The sequence below is a fragment of the Protopterus annectens genome, chromosome 4.part0, assembly GCF_019279795.1.
Source record: "Protopterus annectens isolate FY-2018-M chromosome 4.part0, PAN1.0, whole genome shotgun sequence".
NCBI lineage: Eukaryota > Metazoa > Chordata > Ceratodontiformes > Protopteridae > Protopterus > Protopterus annectens.
Window position 1 is genome coordinate 1,435,487,233 of NC_056733.1, and position 25,637 is coordinate 1,435,512,869.

At 38.2% G+C, this 25,637-nt stretch overlaps 1 protein-coding gene across 4 annotated transcripts in view; it reads left to right on the plus strand.

The window, feature by feature from the left end:
* LOC122799895 (E3 ubiquitin-protein ligase RNF14-like) overlaps positions 1–25,637 on the plus strand; it is a 513,500-nt gene that overhangs the window by 272,253 nt on the left and 215,610 nt on the right. For all 4 annotated transcript variants that reach the window (XM_044069272.1, XM_044069274.1, XM_044069273.1 and 1 more), the window contains exon 3: positions 4,495–4,628. In XM_044069272.1, the coding sequence (XP_043925207.1) occupies positions 4,495–4,628 (134 nt within the window). The remainder of the gene's footprint in view (positions 1–4,494; positions 4,629–25,637) is intronic.

Consider the following 25,637-nt stretch of genomic DNA (forward strand, 5'->3'; position numbering starts at 1 on the left):
GAGATCAAGGAGGATGGAATCCCTAAAAACATGAAATGCAAGGCAGTTATCACCCCTGCAACAGCAGCATGTAAGAAACCTAGAAAATGGGGTAACAATTCAAGTTTTTCGTCTTAGCTGAGAGACTTTAGGCCAACAATCTTCTTGATCAGGAACCTCTGGAACTCTTCCTAGTTGCTTAATGTAGCTAGAAAGGCACATTCCAAAGGGAGTTGTATTCAATAATTTATCTAATTAGGGCTGTATACAGAGAAATGATAACTTCTTTTGACCTGGATGATATGCCTTTTGATATTAGCTGTGGATATGCATTTAGATATTGGTTGTGTTAAATAGAAGGAGTTCTGACTACTGCTACTTCATGATGGTCAAAAGATAGGAATTATCTGCCTAGGTTTCAAGATCCCGTACTATATTATTATATTGACTGCCCTATAAACTGAGGGAGAGAGTTGTTTACCAAATGAGACAATATTATACTTTTTGCATTTAATTTTAGCCCCTTTTGTGCTTGCCTCTTGTCTACAAGGGTTTATTCCTATTGTAATGAATGGATATCAGTTGGAGATTTGACAATAATGCCCAGTTTGCAGTCATCTGTGAACTTAATTAACCAAGGGTCTAATTCTCTGTCTGGAGATTAGAGAAGTAGTTCTTGAAAAGCTGGGGTCCCAGTTTTGATCCCTGAGGCACACCACTAGCTACCTTTACTTCATGATTTCTGAGGAGGCTACTGCCACTTTAATTATGTGGGTTCCATGTTTCAGCCAGTCGGCTCACTCACCATATATGGATCTACTTTTAAGACAGTTAGCTTATTTATGACACTGGAATGGAGTATAGAGTCAAATGATTTGGCGAGATCCAAATAAGCTATGTGAACAAAATGACCACTGTCTTCAGCCTATGAGACCTTCTTGAAGAAGTTAACTAAACTGAATAAGAAAAGGCAGGATCTCCCTTTAACAAAGCTAAACTGATGTGGGTCTAGCCTGATGAAGTTTTTAATATCATATTTTATGTTGCCTGATATGATGCTTCACTCATCTTTGCAAATCACACTATTCAGGCTAATGGGTCTATAGTTTCCTTGGGCAGTAGCAGGGCTGTTCTTGTGTAGGGGCATCATCCCTACAATTTGCCATATTTTGGGGACAAATTTTGTAGCTATGCTCAGTTTAAACAATTTAAGGATGTGCTCCACAAGAGCATCTTTGTCACTACTTACTGGTTTTACAGGAAATTTACAATCATTTAAGGTCTGATTTAACACTGATTTAACGAGAGGAGATTATAGATATGGAGGTTTGAAAGAAATGGCTATATTTGTGAGGTTAAGATCAAATGTATTGGGGCCCCTAACAGGATAGTTAACTATCCGTACAGTAGTTATCATTTATAATGTCAAGGAAACACTGGACATTCCAACCACTGGCAGCATAGCCCAGCCAATTAATTGATGGATAGTTGAAGTCTCACAGTAAAAGGTGATGCATTTAATGGAGATTTCAGCTGTGGTGCTAAATAGCTATCATGCTCAGAAAAGGACATAGAGGGTGCTCAATAGCTAGTTATGAGGCTGTTATTAATCTTGTGTAGGGTCATTTAGACATGTGGGAGTTCAAATTTGGTTGCCTGCTGAATCTGTCATGAGCACAAATACAGATGCTGCCCCACCACTGCCAGTAGGTGTGAAGACATGATAGGCACCAAACCCATGGATAGGAGAAGCGCTTTCATTGTGTTGGAACCATGTCCCTGTAAGTACACATGTATGAATGTGTTTAGGTTTAGGCATTTCTGTGTTTGTTTAGACTCCTGGCATTGCGAAGCGCCACTGAAATGTATTCCTAACTAAATATTTACTAGGGTGGAATGTCCATCAGATAGGCTTGGCCTAAGTAAAGCACCATGGGGTAGCAAAAGCTGTAGCTGAAATGTGAAAGCCTTGGTAAGAGAAGTGCAGACAATCCCTGGCAAATCAGGAAGGCTTGTCAGTCATCTCATCACAAGCTGACACATAGTGGATCCCTGTAGAATGACACCAGCCACATAGCCAATTATTAAAGCCAAATATCTTATCTTTGAATCTTGACATCATTGCGAGTGATGATAAAATGCCAGCAGCTTTCCTGCCTCGGACACATGCGCAGCAAGCTCAATCATATTTCTTAATGTAATTAAAGAAGGACTTACAATTATACTTAGCTTTGGAAGCTATTTTTTTCATGATTTGCCTTACTTGGTCTGATAGCAACTTTTAGTTCCTCACTGATATTCTTGATGCAGTCTTTAATATGAAAAATTAATATCCGTTTTATGACAGAATATGTTTTTTCTCCTGTTACATAGTTTATTTATGCTGGTGGGACACAAGAGTGGATTGTTCTTAAACTTCCCATTTTTTTGGCTGTAAAAGGGACAGCCAGATCGAGGCACTTATTTATGTGAGAATAGAGCTCCTTTGTATAAATAAATGTTTTGTTGGTGTTGAGTTTGGTGATGTTACAAGTGAATATCGGATACCTCATCACAGAGTTTGAAAGTTTTTTTTCCATTTCAGCTCCTTAAATTCGGAATTATTGGCTGCAAGAGTTTTGGAAATTTTGAAAGAAAATATGAAGGTGAAGGTTACATGTTTATGGCTAAACATAAACAGGGATGGAAAAACAAGAGGCAGGGTACATATACTGGCTATAGTAATTAGGATCAGGTCAAAAATATCATGTCCTTTAGTTGGATTGTTAACTGTCTGTTTTGTGTAATTTTTATTTATTAAGTCAAAGGATATTTAGGCATACCTGACTTTGGAGGTATAGGTACAGTTTATCGAGGGATACCTGAAATCTTGCAGTTTGTTGAGGAATACTTGAAATCTCCCATTATAAAGCCATTTTTGATGATAGGTACTTCCTCAACCACATTTAGGAATCTGTTGTGGTCAGCAGGGGAAATGGAGAGTGTCCTGTAGCAGACTATAATTTGATTTTTTGCTTTGTTTGGATTAAGTTGGAGTTCAGTGTATTCAGTTTGTGGGGCTCTTGGAATCTGGCTAGAGATGATGTGGTTCTTGACAAATATGGAAATGCCACTGCAGTTTCCTTCAGGCCTTGTTGCATGGTATGTGCAAAACCTATGTATGGAGGGAGTGTTGTCTCTACATTGAAACCAAATCTCAGTAACTACACAGATATGTATGCGTTCAAGTTGCAAGACAGCCACAAGATCAGACAGTTTGTTGTTAAAACATCTGACGTTCAGAAGAGCCACCATGAAATGGTGTAGTTTAGGGCTGGAAATGGCTACGTTGTTATCTGCATCACTGGGATGTCAATAAGCCAGAGTCTGCCTAAAAAGAAGCTATGATGGCAGCAAGGGCTTTAACCAGTATGCAGAAGCCATGAGGCTAGAGGTGCAGACCATCCTTAGTGAAGCAAATTGGACTGTCAGTCATCTCATCCTATTCTGACAAATACTGGTACCCCCCCTGGAATGACTCATACTACTAAGCCAGTTGTTGAAGCCAATCAACTTTTCTTTGTGTATAGGTACCATTCTGAGTGAAGGAAGGATTCCACTCAAGACAAGAGATCCATCTGTCTGCATTTCCCTCAGGGTGATTTTCCTCAACTCGTTCACATCCGTGTGGTCTACCACTAGGTCATCATCATATCTGCCTAGTGAGAGAGCCTTCTGAGTCTTTGTGATGTCACAGGTCTTGGAACGAGAAAGGCAATTAACTGTAATCACGTCTTTGTCCAGTTTTGTGGATGTGGAGTCAGTGAGCCTTACAAGAGTCGCTGATTACTAAGATGTTACTATTTTTACTCATGGAGTTTGAGGTATTAGATGGTTTGAGGTCTCCCTTCTGGTGACCCTTTACTGTATGTTAACATAGTGCTGATGTGGTGGTGGATATCTGCTGAGGCCTCATCTTCTTAATCCTAGTGACTATTTACAGCCCCAGTATAGATGATTTATTGTGATTGTGAAGAGATTTGGGTGGTAGTATGTGACGCTCATAGGTATCTTATTGGGTAAGAGGGATGGCTCCAAATTGCAAAGATATTGCCACCTCTCACAGACTGAATTATTCTTGTCAAGTAAAAATGTATTGTCTGTGATATTATGGCTGCTCCTGTGTTGCCTAAAAGTACCAAGTGGTATAAATCTGGCAACAGAAAGGATACAAGCAAGTTTGCTTTCCATTTTGTCCAGGTAGGTTTTGGCTTAGCTTGGATTAAGTGTTCATAGCCTGGGTAAGGTAACCTACAGAAGGAGAACTAAGCCAAGTGATAAACCACTCCAAGTTGTGCATTAAAACACTTTAGTACACTTATCTTGAAGGTATACGCACCCACTTGCTGGGCTTTGTACCCTAGTACATGAAAGAAGTATGCATCATATCAAGCAGTTTACAATGTTTTCTAGTTCTGTTTTGTTTCTCCATATGAATCTCATCGCCATATTCAAATTCTGTTTTTTTTCTTTCAGGCAGAAATGAGCAACTTGAGTACATAATTGATTTCTTGCCCCCAATTTTACTGAAATTTGAACTGCCTGCAAATTACCCATCAGCTTCTCCACCTGCTTTCACACTTCACTGTAACTGGCTCTCTGTAGATCAGGTATGGCTTCACGTTATACTTTTATTTCATTATTGCAGATTTCAAAATATAAATTAGCATCAGACCAAACATAATTATACTGTATATTCTGAGTTTAAATTCAGTTTTGCCAGGATACTAGCTGTGTACAACTTCAGTAATAAAAGTAATTTAATAAGTAACACTAATAATGATAATAGTAATGTAGTATTTTTACAAAAAAGAACAATAAAGTGGCTTGTCATGTTTTTCCATTGATATTAACTAAAATGTGGGTAAGAACACTGTTGTTATATATTTTATTTACTCAGACACACACACACACACACACACACACACACACACACACACACACACACACACACACACACAGACACACACACACACAGACACACACACACACACACACACACACACACACACACACACACACACACACACACACACACACACACACACACACACACACACACACACACACACACACACACGTTGGTTATCTTTTACTTACGTGAAGTTCAGGTGCTCATGGCTCATTTGTTTATAGCCAAATGTTCATCTGTGTATCCTTGTTTGTTACAGATACACAGACTGTGTCCATAAATATACTTTCTATGCATCTGTGCGACTTTGGAGGCAGTATATTCATAGTCTGGGTGTATGGGGGCATATCAGGCAGGTACTTTAGGACTTGCCTCCAACAAAAGAACAATTTTAAAATTTGCTTCTGACCCCAGGTATACCATAACTGAAGCTACTGGTAACAAGTTAGTGAAACTTGAGCAATTGATGCTCACGCTAATAAGGTATATCCATATATATTATAACCAGACTTGAAGAGAAGAGGATATAAATTATGAAACACACTGTAATATACATTATTTGTTTTATTATTTGCTGTTTTGTAATTAACTGTGTATGCCCCAGCTCAGCAGAGCCCATTAATAAATACCCAGGGAAAAGAAACTTTTGTACATGTTTGTGTTATACTTGCATGCAGTAACATATAGTAATTTATAAGTTAGTCATAGAGACTGACAGATAATGTAATCCTGGTTGTGCTAAATTAATAAAGGCTTGTGGTCAGTTATTTGCCTGATTGTAATAGTTTACTATGTGTTTTGCTAAGTCCAAAAAAAGATAAGGTGCATTTATTAGAAGGAGAATATAAACTTTGTATGAACTACAAACAGGTCCCCAAAGACTGGAGCACCTGCTTCTGTTGATGTTTCCTATCAAATGACTGGAGAGCACCATGTAATCTCTGAAGCTCAAAGTGCTTACTTCACATAGTAACAGAAAATGGATTAATTAGCAATTAGTTATTATTAGTTATGATGAAAAAGGGAGGGATGTGAAAAGTTATTCATTTATCTATGATTACCTACTTTATCCTGAATAAGATAAATTGGGAAATTAGAGAATGACAAAATGAATAAATAACTATTTTTGAAAGCCTCATTAAATGGATTTGTGTGCCTTATGTGATATTGGGAGCAAGACTTTGAGACACATGGTCTAGGTACATGTTTCTGGCATTTGTACACATTTTGACCTTGAGATCAAAAATGGGGCCGTATAGTGGCTAAGAGTTCTTTTCTACATCCTTGCATTGAAGAACCTTGTTCCTCATTGGAACAATATCATTAGAAAAGACAGATACACTAAAAAAGGAAGGTATATGTATAATATTCATAATTAATATCACTGCCATAACTAACCACACCACCTTTAACACTTCCAAGCTACTTATATTCCATTTGACACTAAATAATGACTTGTTATTATAACAGCCATTATTTACATCCCACCACCATCAAACAACAGAAACATTTCACCTCAGGAGATCTCATCATTAACCCCCATTTTCCCATTTTCTTATGAGATCGGTGTATTATGTCACATGTCACCATCTCTGTCTCTGTTCAGTGCTACTCTCCTACCTTCTTCGACACTAATGCCTGACTGTCTCAGGTTTTCTCTCACATAATCCATCCTCCTCTTTTCTGGATGCACTCATTTCCCCTTACCATCTTCCTTCTGTCCCAAACCTTCTTCACCAGATTGTCTTCTGCTTTCCTGCAGATGTGTTCAAACCACCATAATCTGTTCCCTTTGACCTTTTCTGCAAATGGAGCTACTTTGCCTTCTGCTTGTATTTCCTCATTTCTTCATCTGTCCCCGGCACTTTGTCTCCATCACGTCTAGCTTCCTCAACAGCTCTTCCTTTACTGCCCAGTAGTACTGGTTGCATCTCTGTTTTATGTTCCTTACTTTTCAGCTTCTTTGGCATTTTTCTGTCATACATCACCCCAGATACTCTATGCCAGTTGTCTGCAGCCCCTCTGATTATAGCTTTGACCTCCTCATTTAGACTACCCTTCTCCTCAACCACTCCTCTCAGATACGTGAAGCTGTTAACTTGTTGCACTATTTTCCTTTCTGTCTCAGTTTTCATCTTCTTCTGCTTTCATGCATTTGCTGCCATTACAGCTGTCTTATCTGCACTCCGTTTCATCCCATGTGCCTTCAATTTTGCATTCCATTCCCCTACACTTTTCTGAAGTTGTTGCTCAGAGTCTGCCACATCATCTGCATACAGCAACTTTGTTGATCTTTCCCCTCTGACCTGCTTGCTAATATAGTCTGTCACAAGTATGAAAAGCAGTGGGCTCAGAGCTGAACTGTGATGCACACCCACTCCCACTGGGAACCCCTCTGTGAGACCAAACACTCTTCATACTTAAGTCAGTGGGCCCTTGTATATAGCTTACAATAATTCTACCAGTGTTTCTGAGACTTTGAACCACCACCGGGCTGCGTAAAGCAGCATTCTTGGGACCTTGTCACATGCTTTCCCCAAGTCTAGGAATGCCCAGTTAGATTCTTTCCTCATTTCTACCTTTTTCTCAAGTATCTCTTAAACTGCAAACATTGGGTCAGTTTTGCTGCATCCTGGTCTGAATCTAAACTGTTTGTCCCCCATCTTATGTTGCACTTCTCTGCATATTCATTTATCAGGCACCCTTTCCAGAACATTCATGCAGTGTAATAGGAGTTTGATACCTCTGTACTGCTAATAGTTATAAATGTCCCCTTTGTTTTTGACCACTGGCACTAGTATGATCATTCTCCAGTCATCTGGGATACATCTTTTGATGCATACTGCTATGAGTACCCGCAGGAGACATTTCTCTCCTAAATCAGCTAACATCTAGATCATATCTGCTGTGACCTCATCTGAGCCTGCTGCTTTCCCTGACTTCCCTGACTTCATCTTCCTTAATGCTGTTCTTACTTCGCCTAGAGTGGGCTCCTTCTGTTCTTGCACTATAGGTTGTGTCTGGGGCAGTACAGCTTCTGTAGGGTTTTCTTCATTCAGAAGCTGCTGGAATTACTCCTTCCATCTGCCTTTGATGTCCTGTGGATTGGTTAGCAGTTTTTCCTGGCATCCTATATGAAGAGTGTCTAACTGTCTTCTTTATCTTTCAGTCTTTGCCTTGCAACCAGAGAGAGTTTGACTGTACTATCCACTGAGTAACTTTCCAAAAGTTAGTAGAGTACCTCTGATGCCTTGTTCATTGCTATTGCAACTCCTCTCTTAGCCTCTTTGTTAGCCAGCCAGTATTCTTTCCTACCCTGGTCCGTCTTTTTGATCGCACACTTTTTCCTTCACTTGTTCTTTCTTTTGATAACTTCCTGGGCTTCTGCATTCTGCCACCAGATTTCCTTATGTACCTTATTTCCATACCTGGCTTGGTCTCATATCTGTTCTGTAGGGTTCCCCTATTAGAACCGTGAAAGTCCACTTGTACGATTACGGAAACGTCGACACGTATTCAGCAAACCACTAAAACATCGATCGTCCTGAAGCGTGAAATTCAAAATGTTGAAACATCATAGTTGACCCTTCTGCAGTATAGCTCCTTAAGGTAAGTGTGCAATAGTTACGGACCTTAGGGTTAGGGTGCGGGTTAAGGTAAGTGCATAGATAGTAATGTAGGCAAGGTTTAGTGTAGGGTTAGAAGCAGGGTTTTGTTAAGTGTATGTGTGTGGATTATTTATTTTATTTGGGTATAGCTCCTTAAGCTAAGTGTGTGATAGTTACAGACCTTAGGGTTAGGGTGCGGGTTAAGGTAAGTGAATACATGGTAGTATATGCAAGCTTTACTTTAGGGTTAGAAGTAGGGTTTTGTTTAGTGTATGTATGTGGTTTATTTATTTTGTTTGGGTAGGTAGTATGTAGCAGGCGGTGGGGTTGGCCAACGATAACAATTCGAGATTTAGAATTTTGCGGTTTAGGGCGTTCGGTGTTTTTGTGGTTCGCACAATGTGTGTCGCTGTTTTCATATTCTCTGAAAAGGACTTTTGTGATTATAATATAGACTTGTTCTGTAGCCCTTAAACATGCCGTCTTGAGGTGTTGCCATTCTTCTTCAAATCCAACAGTTTCCTCTTCTTCTGTAGGTGCCAGAGCCCTGAGTAATTCCTTGAACTGTTGTGCTTTCTTTGTAGTCAACTTTCGGGTGATTGTGTCAAACAGTATGCTTTGGGCTGTCTGTTTCACTGGGGATGGCTTAGCAATCGCTGATTCTACCCCAGTGCCTTTTCTTAACTAGGAGGAAGTCTACCTGATTTGCATGTTGGCCATTTTTGTATGTGATCTTTTGACTGTCTTCCTTTCTGAACCATGTGTTGGCTACCATCAAGCTATTTTTCAGACAGAAGTCTAGAATGGCCTCTCCTTCTTTATTCCTGTTGTCTCACCCATGTGGACCCAGGCAGTCCACATATCCAGTTCTGTCGCTCCAGATGTATGCATTGAGGTCAACTATTAACAGCATCAGTTCTTGTTGTCCTTTTTTATCTGGTATGTCCTGCAACTGCTGTCTGAATGGACTCTTTTCCTCAATATCACAATCCTGCTGTGGATCATAGGCTAAGATTATAAATACTACCCTAACATTACCCTGAAGTCTAATTGTCATGATTCTGTCACTAATTCTGATGACATTCTTCACTGTCTTCTGAAGCTTCTTCCTCACCACAATTCCCACATCATTTCTAGCCTTTCCTCCTCCTGAGTAGTAGACTCTAGATCTCAATCTAAGTGGCTTTGCTGCATTGCCTTCTGTCTTGTCTGTTAGATACATAGGATGCTCAGCATCCTCCTTATCGTCATGGCATCCACTTCGAAGCCTCATCCTGACAGTGAACCAACATTGAGTGTGGCAATTCATAGTTCATGAAAATCAACAGGATAACTATGTCAAAAGCCCAACAAATAATTGTAGTACAAAATTCACCAAGATATTACTAGAAAACCATTTATTGAGCGCTTTCGTCTTGGTTGGTCCCGAGACTTCTTCAAAATAAAAACCACAAAAATCTCCAGCTTTTATATAGTGAGACCATTTAATTTTCAAGCAGATTAGTTAACACTCTAATCACACTAATAAAGTATTTTTTTAAAAACTGAAATAAAATACATGCTTAGCTACAAAAAGCAATTCTACCTTTTCTGTGACCTCATTTTTTAAACAGGGGCAATGGAAAAAGTGTCATTCAAACCAGGTTCAGTGAAAAAATTCAATAGAAATTGCCACTTTAATTCACATATTTCAATATTTACTTCCCACCACCCACCTCTTAATGATTTGTGAATAACGTCCAATTTATCAAATGAAAATCTTTTAAAATTCAGACATTTTTGGAGTGTCTAAACAAAGCATTAATTTCATTTTTCTGTGCTATAGCATACGCATGTTCATATATACGCTTTCTCAACTGTCTTTCAGTTTTGCCAACATAAAAATATTTACAAGTCTGACAAACCGCAAGGTAAACTAAACCTTTTGTGACACAGTCCCCAGGTTTAAACACCACTGGTAACAATCTTTTGGGTAAACAAATACTTTTTTTTCTCTAAAATATATTTACAAGAAGAGCAACATCCATACTTTGTAGTGCCCATCTCTAATGGATTATAAACAATAACATTGTGTCCAAATATGTATTTCAAATTTCTTCTCATTCTAATAACAAATTTGGGTCGTTCGCCCAGAATTTTGATAGTGTTAGTGTTGCTCTTAAAAATAACCCAATTTTTCTTCATAATTTCTGTTACTTCTCTTAATCCATCACCAAAGGGAACTATCATACTATTACTAAATTCCTCCAATTGTGGGTTTGTTCTACTTCTAAGTAGACGAAAATCGCCAGCATCAAGTTCAGTGTAAAGCATCAAAAAAACATCCAAAGGCTGATATGTAAAGTATATAAACTTTTAATAATAAACACCCAGACCGGTTTCAGCCAGCAGGCTTTCCTCAGTGGGATAAAAAAGCATTAGCTGTAAAGTGACACACACACACATATATATATATATATAGTATGAGTCATCCAATAGGATTCTTCCTAATGTGTTCTTCCCACATTCAAATTGTTTCCTATATGAGAGACAAAAAGAAAATGAAAAGTTATACAATAAAATGAAATAAAATAACACATGCTCATAAAAGTGAAACACATAATTTTATAAATGATCATTCAAACCTGGTGAGAACAAAGCTCCCAGTTTAATGATCCAATGCTTCTCTTTTTTAGTGAGAATAGAATGCCATCCCTGTTTGTTGGATCTGTCCCCAAGGATTCTGTCAATGATGGTAAACTGGAACCTGGCTGAATTATGTTGTGTACTGTGTCGAAATAAGGCATTGGTCTCCCTCTTAGTTCGTATGTCACTACGATGTTCAGACATATGTAATCGAAGTGGTCGTGAAGTCTGTCCAACGTAGAACGAACCACATGTGCATGTAGCAAGGTATACCACCCAATCACTGTTACAACTGCCAAAAAATTTGATATAAAAAATTCTGTTGGTATTTTTGCTGGTAAAATGTTTTGATCTGAAAAATGAAAGGACATGATGAACAATGACCATAATGGTATGTACCCCATAGTTTGTCACCTGTCATGGTTAATTGGTGGTGTATGGCTCCGGCCGAACTGACCCTTTTGTAATGTGAAAAAAATGATCCCAATGTATGAATGAATCAAGCTGAACAGGATTTGGCTGGGAATTATTACAACAGAATTGCTTATGCTGTGTTTAAAACGGACGCCATGTTGATTTTCTAACACAAGGTACTGTTCTATTTTATTTTTTTATTATTTTTTGGTTTACTCGACTCTTTTTGGGAGTTTTTTGTATACTGAATCTCTTTATTCTGGTCTCCTTTCACCTATACAAGCTTCACGAGTGTAGCAGCATTAATTTTTGGGCCATTTTGTTTTTTCATTTATTATGGGCCGTTTCATGCTGGTTCATTTTGAATAACAACCGCATGATGTTTACATCTATATGCGAACGATGGTTAGTCAATTTGGATATATGTTTGGTTTCTTAACAATATTCAGTGTGGTCTGAGTAAAAATCAAAACGGAACTGCTTTTTGGCGAGAACTGACTGTTGAAAACTCTGTTTATATGGTGTAACCGCACTTGTACGCTTCGGTAACATCCACACATCCACACCATTACAGGAATGGAAGGGGACATCATGTTGATATGCTGACAGAATTTAGTTTTCACAGCATTCGGGATTATAATAACCTTATCCTGAAGTCTTCTTGCCAGCTTTTTATACATCTGTCTGACTATATTGACCAAATATATATCTTGGTTGGCCATATCAACAACGGAATCCATTTCTATACTACCCAACTAAGGAACCACAAACTTTCTTACAGCAGCATTCGAGCTAGTTGGTTTGGATGCATATATTTGGATCTGAATTTATTCTTGACATGTTTGCACTAGTTCGTTACTAAATTTGGACATTTTTGTTGCTGTTCCACTATTTGCATAAACTGTATTACAGTTGCTGTTTATGTTAGACTCCAGGGACATTGTTACATGGAACTGGGTGTTAAAATACCAAAGAATTTATTTAAAGAAGCATTTATAACCTTTTTTTGTTTTTTCTTGTGGCATATTATAATGCTCATCATCGCAATTTTTTTCTTTAATTATTGTGAAATGATATAAATGCATCTATATATTTTACAGGGACTTAACATATCACTATATTGTTTCTAACTGAATTGTATGTGCCTACTATAAGAAGTGTGATTTATCTTGGAAATCAGGGATACTGTTGTGTGGAACTGGGTTCAATATTATCACAGAATTGTCTTTAAAGAAAGCGTAGATATCTTTTTCTTTGTTTCTTCATAGGATGACTGTCAGTTATCTGACTAATTTGGAATGTTATAATCATCACAGTTATAAATTATCCCTTTAATAACATGCTATATATTAATGTGTAACGATATAAATGCATTTTGCATATCTTAAGGGGATTTAACATATACAAACTTTAACGTTGTATAGTTTTAAGTTGTATGTGTTCATTATCAGAATATACCTTTTTGTCAAGCTGGGACCAACTAATTGGTGGACTAGCCAAATAGGTTTTTGAATCTTGATGGTTGTTCTGAGATCTATTCACTTCAATTTCTATTTGTTCTCCATACAACTTTTATAGGTTGAACATACTATGGTGATATGGTTATTGTGATACTGTAATATTCTATTAGTTTGATGTATGTTTACAGGCCCAAGTTACTGTAACTGGATTATTGTTTTAAATACATTATTGACTATCACATTTTTAGAGGGCTCCAATACACACAAGGCCCTATTTTGTGGCCTTATGGGTTACTATATTAATAATTTTCAGCATAATATACAACTACATTGATTTTGTTTCATATCAGGATTCTAACTGTAGTTAAGTTCCCCGATATAGTTCATTTTTTATGAACATTGAGAATCGGATATTGTTACTACCTTTTGGTGGACATAGGGATCACCCCTCTGATAAGCAGTTGTTTTCCCAGATTGAATACATAAAAATTGTTGACCAGTTCTTCTGACAACTTATAACACTATTTTTGATTGGTCTGTTCAAACCCACCTACTTACAGCTTATTGTCATGGATCTTGAAAAAATTCTTCAAGGGCTTTGTGCCGATAAAAATGATATTGGTGTCTTTGGTATACCAGATGAGAATGGTACTCCACAACTTATAGATCCAGTTGATGGCTGTAATAGTGCTTTTCAGAAACTTGGTAAAAGCATGAAAAGTTTGAGATCCAATATTTGGCATTTGAGACTTTTTAAAGCTTATTCAAACAAGGAAATAACCCCTAGGGGTTGAGAATTAAAACTCAACCACTTGTAAGCAAAATTGATGAAACACTGTCCACAGAATGGTATCTAGCCCAACGACAGGCATCCATGAACTTTGTTCGGATATTGAGTTCATATTATGAACTAACCATTGAAACAAGTATTAAAGAGGTTGGTGACCTGTGTAGTGAAGTTAAAATATATGAGGGACATTCACAATTTTCTATATGTCTTAAGTTGTCAAAAGAATTGCTAGTTTTTGAAAAACAGACAAAGGATAAAAAAATAAAGAAATTTAATAGGGATTTAACTGACTATCAGAGGGGATGACCCTTTGATACCACCAAAAATGTTAGATTCCTAGATACCAGACAGAATCCTGGTAGGAATTTCAAAAAGAGACTCGGATATATATTGAAAGGGTCTCATACATACAGCAGTACATCAGCTGATGATTCCTCCACTACAGACACTGAAGGGATTAACACTAGAGAATCCCCGGTTCCCAAAAAGCTAAGAGCCAGGTCCACCCTTTAAACATACCAGGAGGAGGGGTGGGAGAAAACATAGGAAATACAAAAATAGATACAATCAAGGGCCTCATTCAAACACTTATGAGACAATAGATAGCAATATATTGAATATCTCTCAAACTACTTTAACTGAAGATCAAAAGAAACTTTTAAATAAAGGTTTGAATTTTGTCCCAGGGTTTTTTGTTGATGAGTCTGATTTAGTGAATGACATCAATGATTTTGTCGCAGGATTAATCTCAAGCTATTTTTTGAGTCTAAAACTGACTGTCAAAGATCCAACGGATTTAAATTTCACAAATCTAATTTTGTACCACCTATGAATCAAAATGTAGCAGTCTTTCAACAAGCAGTACTTAGAGACATACATTTCAAGTTGGATCAATTTTCACCTTTGAAACACAATTTAACCAATACTGAACAACTAGCATTGCAGCAACTTAGGGACAACACAAATATTGTCATTACACAGGCCGATAAGGGTGGAGCGGTAGTCATCATGGATACGGATTATTATCTGGGGAAGGGAAATGGACAACTTTCCAACCCTTCCCATTACATGAAGATGCCCATTGACCCCACCCCTAATTTCAAGCAAGAAATTGACAACTTTCTGGATTTAGCTGTCTCTGAGGGTATCATATCTAATACAGTGAAGGCACATCTTACAGTGCAGGATCCACATAAACAAACACTATATCTGTTACCCAAGATACACAAATGTCTCAACAACCCCCCTGAAACATCAGTTGTATCTGGCATGGGATCCCTAACAGAACCATTATCAGAGTTCCTTACTTTATATCTCAAACCATTTTTTTGCTTGATTCGTGCCAGAATCCAGGATACCACACAATTTTTGCAAATCATTGCTAAGAATCAACTGGAACCAGATTGGTTACTTTGTACCCTGGATGTCAAGGCTCTATATACAAACATTCCACATTGGGCTGGATTGGAAGCCCTTAAATTTTGGTTAGACAAATCACAACTATATCCAGTAGATTTCAACACACTCTTGGTCTGCATGGCTGAACATGTTCTCAACAAAAATGTTTTATATTTTCAAGGAGAATGTTATTGGCAGCTCAAGGGTACTGCAATGGGGGCATCTTTTGCCCCAATATATGCAGACCTATTTATGGGATATGTTGAGGAACAACTTATTTATGACAGCTCACATAATTTGTATCTAGATAAACTGGACATATGGCGTCGATATTTGGATGATTGTTGGTTGGTTTGGCGTTCTGATGAACAATATTTAGCAGAATTTGTCCAATATCTTAATCATAACAAATGGGGTATTGAGTTTTCATCCACTTATGATAAAAATTAGATCAATTTCCTGGATGTAACTATAACCAGGAATTCTGATGATACTTTACGTAGTAAAACATTTCGAAAATACCCTCAGTATAACAGTCTATTACATGCAACTAGTATGCATCCCAACCACATTATCCGAAACATACCCAAGTCTCAGTTTCTCAGGATTCGTAGAATCTGTTCCTCAGATAATGACTTTGATGTATCTCAACAAGATTTAGCTAACAGATTTAGAGCCAGGGGCTACCAGGAGCTTGACATCCGGGGTGCTCAACAAGTTGCTCTTAATTCCACCAGAACCTCCCTTCTCCAATATTCTGACAAGATACACACTGAACAGGATGAACCTATCCGGTTCATCACCACATTTGGACGTAACATTAACCTTATGAGGAATGTTATATTCAAGCACTGGAATATTCTCACTGCCAATGAGGAGATCAAACCGTGGATTGGTGATGTATGCAGGTATGGATATAGAAGGGGCAGGACATTGGGATCATTTTTTTCACATTACAAAAGGGTCAGTTCGGCCGGAGCCATACACCACCAATTAACCATGACAAGTGACAAACTATGGGGTACATACCATTATGGTCATTGTTCATCATGTCCTTTCATTTTCAGATCAAAACATTTTTCCAACAAAAATACAGACAGAATTTTTGATATCAAATTTTTTGGCAATTGTAACAGTGATTGGGTGGTATACCTTGCTACATGCACATGTGGTTCGTTCTGTGTTGGACAGTCTTCACGACCACTTTGATTACGTATGGCTGAACATCTTAGTGACATATGAACTAGGAAGGAGACCAATGCCTTATTTCGACACAGTACACAACATAATTCAGCCAGGTTCCAGTTTACCATCATTGACAGAATCCTTGGGGACAGATCCAACAAACAGGGATGGCATTCTATTCTCACTAAAAAAGAAAAGTATTGGATCATTAAACTGGGAGCTTTGTTCTCACCAGGATTGAATGATCATTTATAAAATTATGTGTTTCACTTTTATGAGCATGTGTTATTTTATTTCATTTTATTGTATAACTTTTCATTTTCTCTTTGTCTCTCATATAGGAAACAATTTCAGTGTGGGAAGAACACATTGGGAAGAATCCTATTGTATGACTCATACTATATATATGTGGGTCACTTTACAGCTAATGCTTTTTTATCCCACTGAGGAAAGCCTGCTGGCTGAAACCGGTCTGGGTGTTTATTATTAAAAGTTTATATACATTATACATCAGCCTTTGGATGGTTTTTGATGCTTTACACTGAACTTGATGCTGGTAATTTTCATCTACTTGGATTGTTTTCTGCCTTGCATTTGGGTCTTACTTGCAGAGAATCTCTTCTTGGCCTTTGTTCTACTTCTCACAATATTATTACCATCACCTAAAAGGGGTTTGCATTTAGAACCCATTGCTTGGGCCACCTCCATGCTTACCTTAAAAATAAGGTCTCTGGGATACCCCCTTTCCAAAAATAATTTAGTAATAAATAAGATTTCTTTTTTTTAAAAATTCCAATTCGAGCACATCCGTGTTGCTCTTACCATTTGACCATTTAGAATGTTCTTTTTTGTCTTATAAGGATGCTGACTGTTGAAGTTCAAATAACTGTTGGAAAATGTTTCTTTATAAAAAATGGTTGAACAAAATTTACCATCTTGCAGGTCTTTATGTGAACTAACGTCCAAAAAGTCAGTATATGTATTGGAATTATTACTAGTGAAATTTAAGAATGAGGGAAGCTGATTCAAAAAATAGGCTAAATCGGTGTCAGTTGATATTGGTTCTTTCCACAGAATAAATACATCATCTAAAAAACGGAGGTACAAAAACCATCTGTCTTTAAATTCTATGGGAAACACAAATTTGCGCTCCCACACATACATCACCATATTTGCATAAATGGGGGCACAACTGACCCCCATTTCTACACCCATTGTCTGTTTGAAAAACTTCCTTCAAACATAAAATAGTTGTTATCCAGTATCATGTCCATAACACTGACCACAAAATTAATCATAGTACTATTGAGATCTGTAAGGTCTAAATCTGCTTCTAAAAATAATTCAAGTCCCTCCTTATGCGGTATACTTGTAAATAAGTCAACAACGTCCATTGTGGTAAAGGACACGTAAAAAGGTAGTCGTAAGAGTCCCTTAAATATATTCTATAGACAAAACTGTATGTTTAAAAAGCCTATCAATAAAAACTCCTAAGGGATAAGTGGAACTCCCTCATGATGTTATAATAATCCTGTACGGTGGGTCTAGTACATTCTTATGTACTTTGGGAATTCCAAACACTTGAGGGATGGTGGGATGGTCTACTTTCAGAAGTTAAACAACTCTTCAGAAATTATTCCCTGAAAAAGTGAATCTTCTAAAAATAATTGGACCTTCCTATGGGCTATCATTACTTCATTGTAAGAAGCCTCAATATATTTATTAGTGTTGTAAAAAATCTCCATCATTTTTGTGCTGTAATCCATGTTTTAAACCAATACCATTCCACCCCCTTTATCAGGTTTCATTACTCTTATGGAGTTATCAGTTCTTATTTCTCTCAATAATGTTGTTTCTTGTCATGAAATATTAAAAACATTTTCCTATAGGAAGTTAAAACTGAATGGGTATCCTTTAAACTCAAGTTTTCATAAGTGGCTGTGGTGAAATGAGTAGGAGGGTTGTAAGTGCTCCTACATTTAAACTTTTCATGTGTATTTTCAGCTACTACTGAAAACCCTTATTCTATCTTGAAACATTAAACTTAAACTTAGTTTCCTAGAATATAACTTTATCTCAGTCATGACCATTGGCATACTTATTACTGTATAAACTTAAAACTCTTTTGAAAAAGGGAAAAGTGTTCTTTATTGATTTGCAAATGAGTGTAGCTGAATATATTAAATCCATGAAAACTAACAACTTTCCCTTCATTTAATATCATATGAACTTAATTTTGTCCAACACCCTCCCCCTTCTTTAAAACTACATTTATATCTGTAATTAGTTCCTGTATCTCCCCCTATGCTGTCCCCTGGGGTAGTTCCGAGTGCCCTGAGGTGCTGGGGGGTGATAAAAAGAATTGTTAAAATTATTGCCATTACCCTTCCTCTGTTTGTTGTGATTAACTATTCTTTCTGATCTTCTCAGTGTAGGGTAAGTTTCATTTTGTTGTTCATAAACCTGTAATGACTCAGACTCTTGATTGTCATTGTTAATGATGACATCCTGCAATTGTTCATGTTCCCTATCATCTGCAAAATGTGGCGTGTGACTAAAATTCTTGGGCATCGGATAAGCTAAGCCCCTTTTGTACTCTTCACATTCTCTGTGTAACTTCCTTTTTCTATCCATATTGAGATCCACTTGTTTCTCAATATGGGTATACATTGCATCGTATCTAGTGACATTCAAATCAAAAAGCAAATCATTAGTAATCTCACTATTCAATACAGTTACTTTTTCCAACAATTCTTCTATAAAATTGTTATGTAAATTAACCATGAATTGCACCAATTCAAGTCCAAAGCGATCGAACATAGCCAACATTTCCAACTTGTCTTTTTCTTTTAACTTTAAACCAGTAAGAAATTTAAACAGAAGCAAGCCCTTGGGTGCTTGCTTGCGTCTGAGACATTTGGTTAGAAAAGAGTTGTGACGTTGTAAATTTCTAACCTTTACAAGCTTCTGTTCTAAATCCGCTAACTTGTTATTAAATGTCCTTGGTTGTTCGTTAAAAGAAGGTCTCGTAGTTTCAGTCTCAAACACTTATATGTCTTTCTTAATCCAGTCATGGAAATTAAACTTTGAGTTAGTTCGCTCAACACTCTGGGGTCTCATAGAGGTTGCAGCATTCACATAGCTTGTACCCGGAACTGAAAAATCACCTTGGTTGTGAACATTAGATGTCAACCATTCAGAACTTTCTGAACTACTCAAAACAGGGAATGCTGGTTGCTGTAGTTTTTGCATTAAGACAGTCATGTTGTTATTCTGTTGGGTTAAAAGCGAGATAAGCTGGGTTAAACTTGCTTCTGCACCCAAGCCACTAATCCTTACAGTATCTCCATGATCGGAAATAGTAGAATGGTCTCCTTGCCCATGACAGCCCGGATCCTGCATAGTGGATGAATCAAATGGACTCAGCTGTGGCAATTAAATTCAAATAGTCTAGTCCTAGAGTTATATTTTTTGAAGATATACTCTCTTGGATATCATATAATATAAAACATACCACTGTTGTACTCTGCAGTGTTAACATCAATTTGCCAAGGTATCTCATCAGACTGTCCCAGACATTAACCTATTTTGTTTCACCCAACTAATCACAAACCAGCAAGAATAAAAAAAACAAAAAAAGAAAAACAGGTAAAGAATGTCCAACATAATTTTGTAAGACTTCCAACCTGATACTTTCAATGGCCATCATCAAGTCTTCATAAAGTGCAAATACCAGAAACTTATAAAAATGTAATCTTTAATGGGAAACATTAAAAAATAATCCTTCTCTTGGATGATGCTGGAAATACAACAAGACGTGTTACATAGGCATAATATATAGAAACAATGGAAAGACAACAAACTGTGCAAACCAGACAAGTTAACACTACACTTAGAAACCAAGTCAAAATAGTTATCCATAAAACCAAGCATTCATACTTACACCATTTAATTAATGATTATAAAAGCAATCTAAAATTATATTGGACCACCATTAACAAATTCATAAAACCTGAAAAAAAATGCTACAAAGCCTTTCCCAAAAGAAAAATTTGCAAATTCTGTCTCTCTCTTCAATAAACACTTACTCCAGTACTATATAGTCTTCCACCAGCTTAGCTGACCTCCTCAAGACCCTTCATAAAGAACATATTAGTCTTCAACAGATCAATGTCAAGTAAATAAAAATGTTATGCCGGAAGTTAAAGCATACTTCTCTTTCTCCTGACCACCCTGCTACCAAATTTCTCCAGTTTGCATCTGATGCAGTTACATATCCAGTTGTCTTACTTATTAATAGATGCATACTTAAACAACATGTTCCTTAGATCTGGAAGCAATCTTACATAATTCCTGTTCATAAAGTTGGTACTTATACTCACCTCTCCAGCTACAGACCCACTGTTATCCTTTCTACACTCTTGCAATTCCTTAAGAATTACATTCAGAACAGCTCACACTTGCTTTTCTGTCTACTATCATCTACACAGGATGGATTCTGCTTACGCCACAGTACAGAAACTGATGTTTTATCCTTCTTGAACACACTTTATCACCCGAAAAATAATGGTTACTCCATCACTTCTGTCTTCATTGACCTGTCTAAAGCCTTTGAGACTGTATCTCACCCATTTTAATCCAAAGACTGTCGACAGTGGGGGTCTATATTGCAATTGCAAATGCCTGGGTTGTTGAATAAGGCATGACTGACACCGATTAAGCAAACCGCGAGTACACCGAGTGCCGGAAACCGCGAAATTCGAAATCCCCATTCGGCATAGTTGGCCCTTCTGCAGTATAGCTACATAAGGTAAGTGTGCAATAGTTACGGACCTTAGGGTTAGGGTGTGGGTTAAGGTAAGTGCATAGAAAGTAATGTATGTAAGGGTTAGTGTAGGTTTAGAAGTAGGGTTTAGATTAATGCATGCATGTGGTTTATTTATTTTGTTTGGGTGGGTAGTTTGCAGCGAGCGGTGTAGTGGGAAGTATGTTTTGTTTTCGTTTGTGGGTGGAACGGTGTTGGCCAAACAAAGCAATTCGGTGATGTGTATTTCTGCATTTTGAGATTTCAGTGAATTGTGCATTCGCTTAATAGGTGTCGATCATGCCATATTCGACAACCTAAGCATTCGCGCTTATAATATAGACCCAACAGTGGACATGTCTAGATCTACCTTAAAATGAATTGCAGGTTGTCTTACGTACAATTCTCAAACAGTAAAATGGCCACAGACTTACCCCCACTTTTAACCTATCACCAAAAGACATCCACAAGGTTCCATCCATGACCCAGTCCTTTTCTGTATCTTCATAAATAACTTGTATGCAGTCATAGGTTCATAGGTGTGTACTAGGCTAATGGGCCTGGAGCTTTTACAAGCCTAGCCCATAGGATTACCCTGGCATCATGACACCCAACCTTAGTTCCCAGTGCCTCTGTCAAGTAGAGTCACTGGAGTGATCCCTGGGGTGAATTTACTATTTCTCATCCATGCATCAAGATTTCTCTTGAAAAGGGCCAGTGAAACACTCCGCTTGACATGTATGGGAAGTCTATTCCATAGCATGGGCAGTCTCTGGATTATGAACCTGTCCCTCCAGCTTGTTCTGTTTATTGCGGTAATGAGGTTGAGGTCTCTGGAGCATGTAGTGTGGAGGGATTGGGATTTCTTTAAATATAACATTTCTAATAGAGCTGGGTTAGACTTGGCTTTGTAAGTCAAGCAGAGATCGCCTCTAAGTAGGTGATATGAGACAGAGAATGGTTGGGGTTTTTTTGAGTCTGTCCATATAGGACAATTGTTTAAAGCCTAGGATCCTCTTTGCGAGGTACTTTTGCAGCCTCTCCAGTTGTTGCAGGTGTCTACTGAGGTACATGCCAAATGGGGCATTGTACTCAATGACTGACCTAATGAGGGAAGAGTAGAGGGAGACAATGACCTCTTTCTTCCTGGATGCAAAACCCTTAATAATGAGATGTGCCACATAGAAGGACTTTCTGACCACAGAAAGTGTCAATGTGGTGGTCAAAAGGAGGTTGCTGTCAACCTGTGTTCCCAGATCTCTTGTAACGCCTTCCATGTTAGTGGACTACCATCAATGTGGTAATTCATGGGAACCGGGTTCTTCCCAAAGGGGATGACACATTTTTTGGCACTGAGCTTAAACCCATGGCTCTGACTCCAGTCATTGGTCTCAGTTAAGCCTTTCTGTAGGATGTCAACATCACTTGGGGAGTTAATTGTGGCACCCAACTTGCAATTGTCTGTGAACTTTGTCAGCGAGAGTCCTTTTGTGTTGGCCTGGACTTCAGAGAAGTAGAAGCCAAACAGGAGAGGACTCAGGACCAAACCCTGTGGGACTCCACTCATGGCTGGTCAGCAGTCTGACTTGGAGTCCGCTACATTCACACTGTGGGTTCTGTCTGTGAGCCAGTTTGCAGCCCACCTAGTGATATAGGGGTTGATGCCTAGCTTAGTGAGTTTTTCTATGATTCCTGAGTGGGCAGTGGTATCAAAGGCCTTGGGTAGATCAAGGTAGGCTGCATGAACCACCTTGCCTTCATCCACAGTTCTGGTGACTGACTCAAAGAAGTTGACCGGGTTGAGCAGGCATGATCTAACCCTTCACAAAACCAAACTGTGTGTGATCCAGAGTTTGGAGATTCCCTATATCCTTGTTTATTAGATCCATAATGATGCGTTCCATAGCTTTGCATATCAGACTCATCAGGCTAATGGGGCAGTAGTTCCCAGGGTCTGTAGTCGCTCCTCCTTTGTGGAGAGGGATGACTTTAACAGTGTGCCATTCAGTACGACAAAGCCTGAGATGAGGCTGTGATTGAACAGGGCACATAGGTGAGGTGCCATTTCACTGTGTAGTTTATGTAGAACACAGCCAAGGATGTTGTCAGGTCCCATAGAAGCTATATTCTTGGCCTTGGACAGTGCTGTTTTAACCTGTGCAGCAGTAATACTGGGTGCCTGGCAATCTACTGGTATTGTGATTGGTCCTTTGGTGGGGGAGAGAGGGGTAAAGTTGGCACTGAATCTGTCGGCCAGTATATTGGCAGTGTCTGTTGGCTCGGTATAGGCGGTGCCATTATGAAATAGCTCCGAGCAAATCTGGGTATTGCCATGGAGATTCTTTACATAACTATAGAAGGCCTTATGGTTGTCTTTTCTAAATGGTGCAATTCTGTTTTCATAGCTAGCTTTAGAGGATTTGATGAATCTCAACTTTTTCTTGAGGCTGATAAGGGAGTTTTTCCAGTCTTGGGACTTCACTTATTCCGCATCAGTGTCCCCCTTCTCTTGTATAGTTTGTTTATGGCAGGGGACCACCAGATTTGGCCTTTGCAGCTTAGTTCCAAGTTCTGGGGCCAAAAGGTGTGGAGTGAGTTATAGCCTGGTAGTGCAGGGTTGCTTTCTGCTGCCTTGAACCAGGTATCTGTTACAGCACAAATGTCGATATTCTCCATTTTAAGGAGTGCTTTGAGCGAGTGCATTTTGAGATTTAGACTTCTAGCATTGAGCAGCATGACCCTCAGATTGCATTACTTTGTAGCTGTTACGGTGTTAACAGTTACAAACAAATGCAATCTAATAGTCATGCTGCATTTGTTTGTTGCTGTTACGATGGTAATTTTGTCTTTTGAACACCACCTAAAAAAGGCACTATAGGGGTAGCAAGTGCCTTGGCCAGTATCCAGAAGCCCATGGATGACAGATGCAGGCCATCTCTGGCAACGCATCGAGGTCTGTTAATCATGTCGTCCCAGGCAGACAGATACTGGATCCTCTTAGAATGACACCAGAAACATAGCCAGTTGTTGAAATAAATCATTTTCTCCTTGTACTGTGGTATAATTCTGGCTGATGGTAGGAGGCTGCTCAGGGTTAGGATCATACCTGCATGGGCTACATAATCTGAGAGTTCCTCCATGTCTCTTTTCATGTAGTCCAGGGAGGTATGTCTCAGGTCATTCACACCCACATGTACAATGACAGAGTCATATTTGTACCTCTTGTTGAGGGACCTGAGTGCGTGCGTTATGTGGCGGATCATAGCACCCGACAGGCAGATGACTGTTACTTTCTCCTTATTCAACCTAGTGAGTGGGACATCAGTGTGCCTCACTATCAATTCACCTATGACTAGTGTGTTGGGCATGTTTTTTTGCCTTAGAGGCTTTGGTTGAGTGGCACACTGTTTAGGAGAGTTATGTGTCTTGTGATTAGTGGTGTGTTGTGGTGGTTAAGTGCGTTTCTGCCTTGGAGGTCTCTGCTGTTTGGGTAGATTTTTATTGAGAGCCTCCACAAAGGTGGGTGTGTGGTTTGTGTTTTTATGTGAAGGCAGTGCCAGTGTGTGTTCTGGAGGGCTATGTGTTCCATGTGGTGTTGTGCAAGTGTTGACCTTCTCTCTTGACCAGATATTCCGGTCTTGGCTGGAGAGTACGTGGCTTCCAGTTTGGATATATAAGTGCATCTCTCGCAAGTCTGAGTGTTGGGAGGTAAGAGGAGTGGGTTATCAGTGTACATGAGGCAGTTGCTACATTGCTAAATAGACAATAATGGTGTCACTGTCAGAATATTCCAAACTATTATAAACACACCAAAAAGTTTATTATAAAGCTTTCGGGTCTCACACCCTTCTTCAGTACAAATAAAATGAGCACATTCAGCATTTAAATAGGAGATTAAAATCAAGTCACATGCTTCAGCCCACCCCTTCACTCATTCAACAATCAATTCTTAAAAAACGTACATAAAAAACTTTTTAAAAACACATTTAAATATACAAAAATATATACAAAAATAAAATATTCACTTATTAAACATTTCTAATACCAATTCAGTTGTACAACAAAGCAAATAAATATTATATTTACATTTTATAGCAGTTCACAACTTCTCTCTACATCTTTTAATCAAAACTGGCTTTAAACTAATGGCATTATTCAAACCAGGAAAACAGTCTGCCTGCAGTCTAACTATCCATTCAAACTCTTTAAGTTCTAATAAATTATTCATATCCCCTTTTCTTAAACCTGTTCGTACTATATCCAATATCCTAAATTTAAAAGTATGCTGCTCTCCCTTGTCTTGAATATGTTTCCTTAGTGCATTTGTTATAACACTCCTTCTTATATCAGATTTATGCTCTATAATCCTTTCCTTAAGCGTTCTAGTTGTCTTACCTACATAGAACGATGAACATAATGTGCA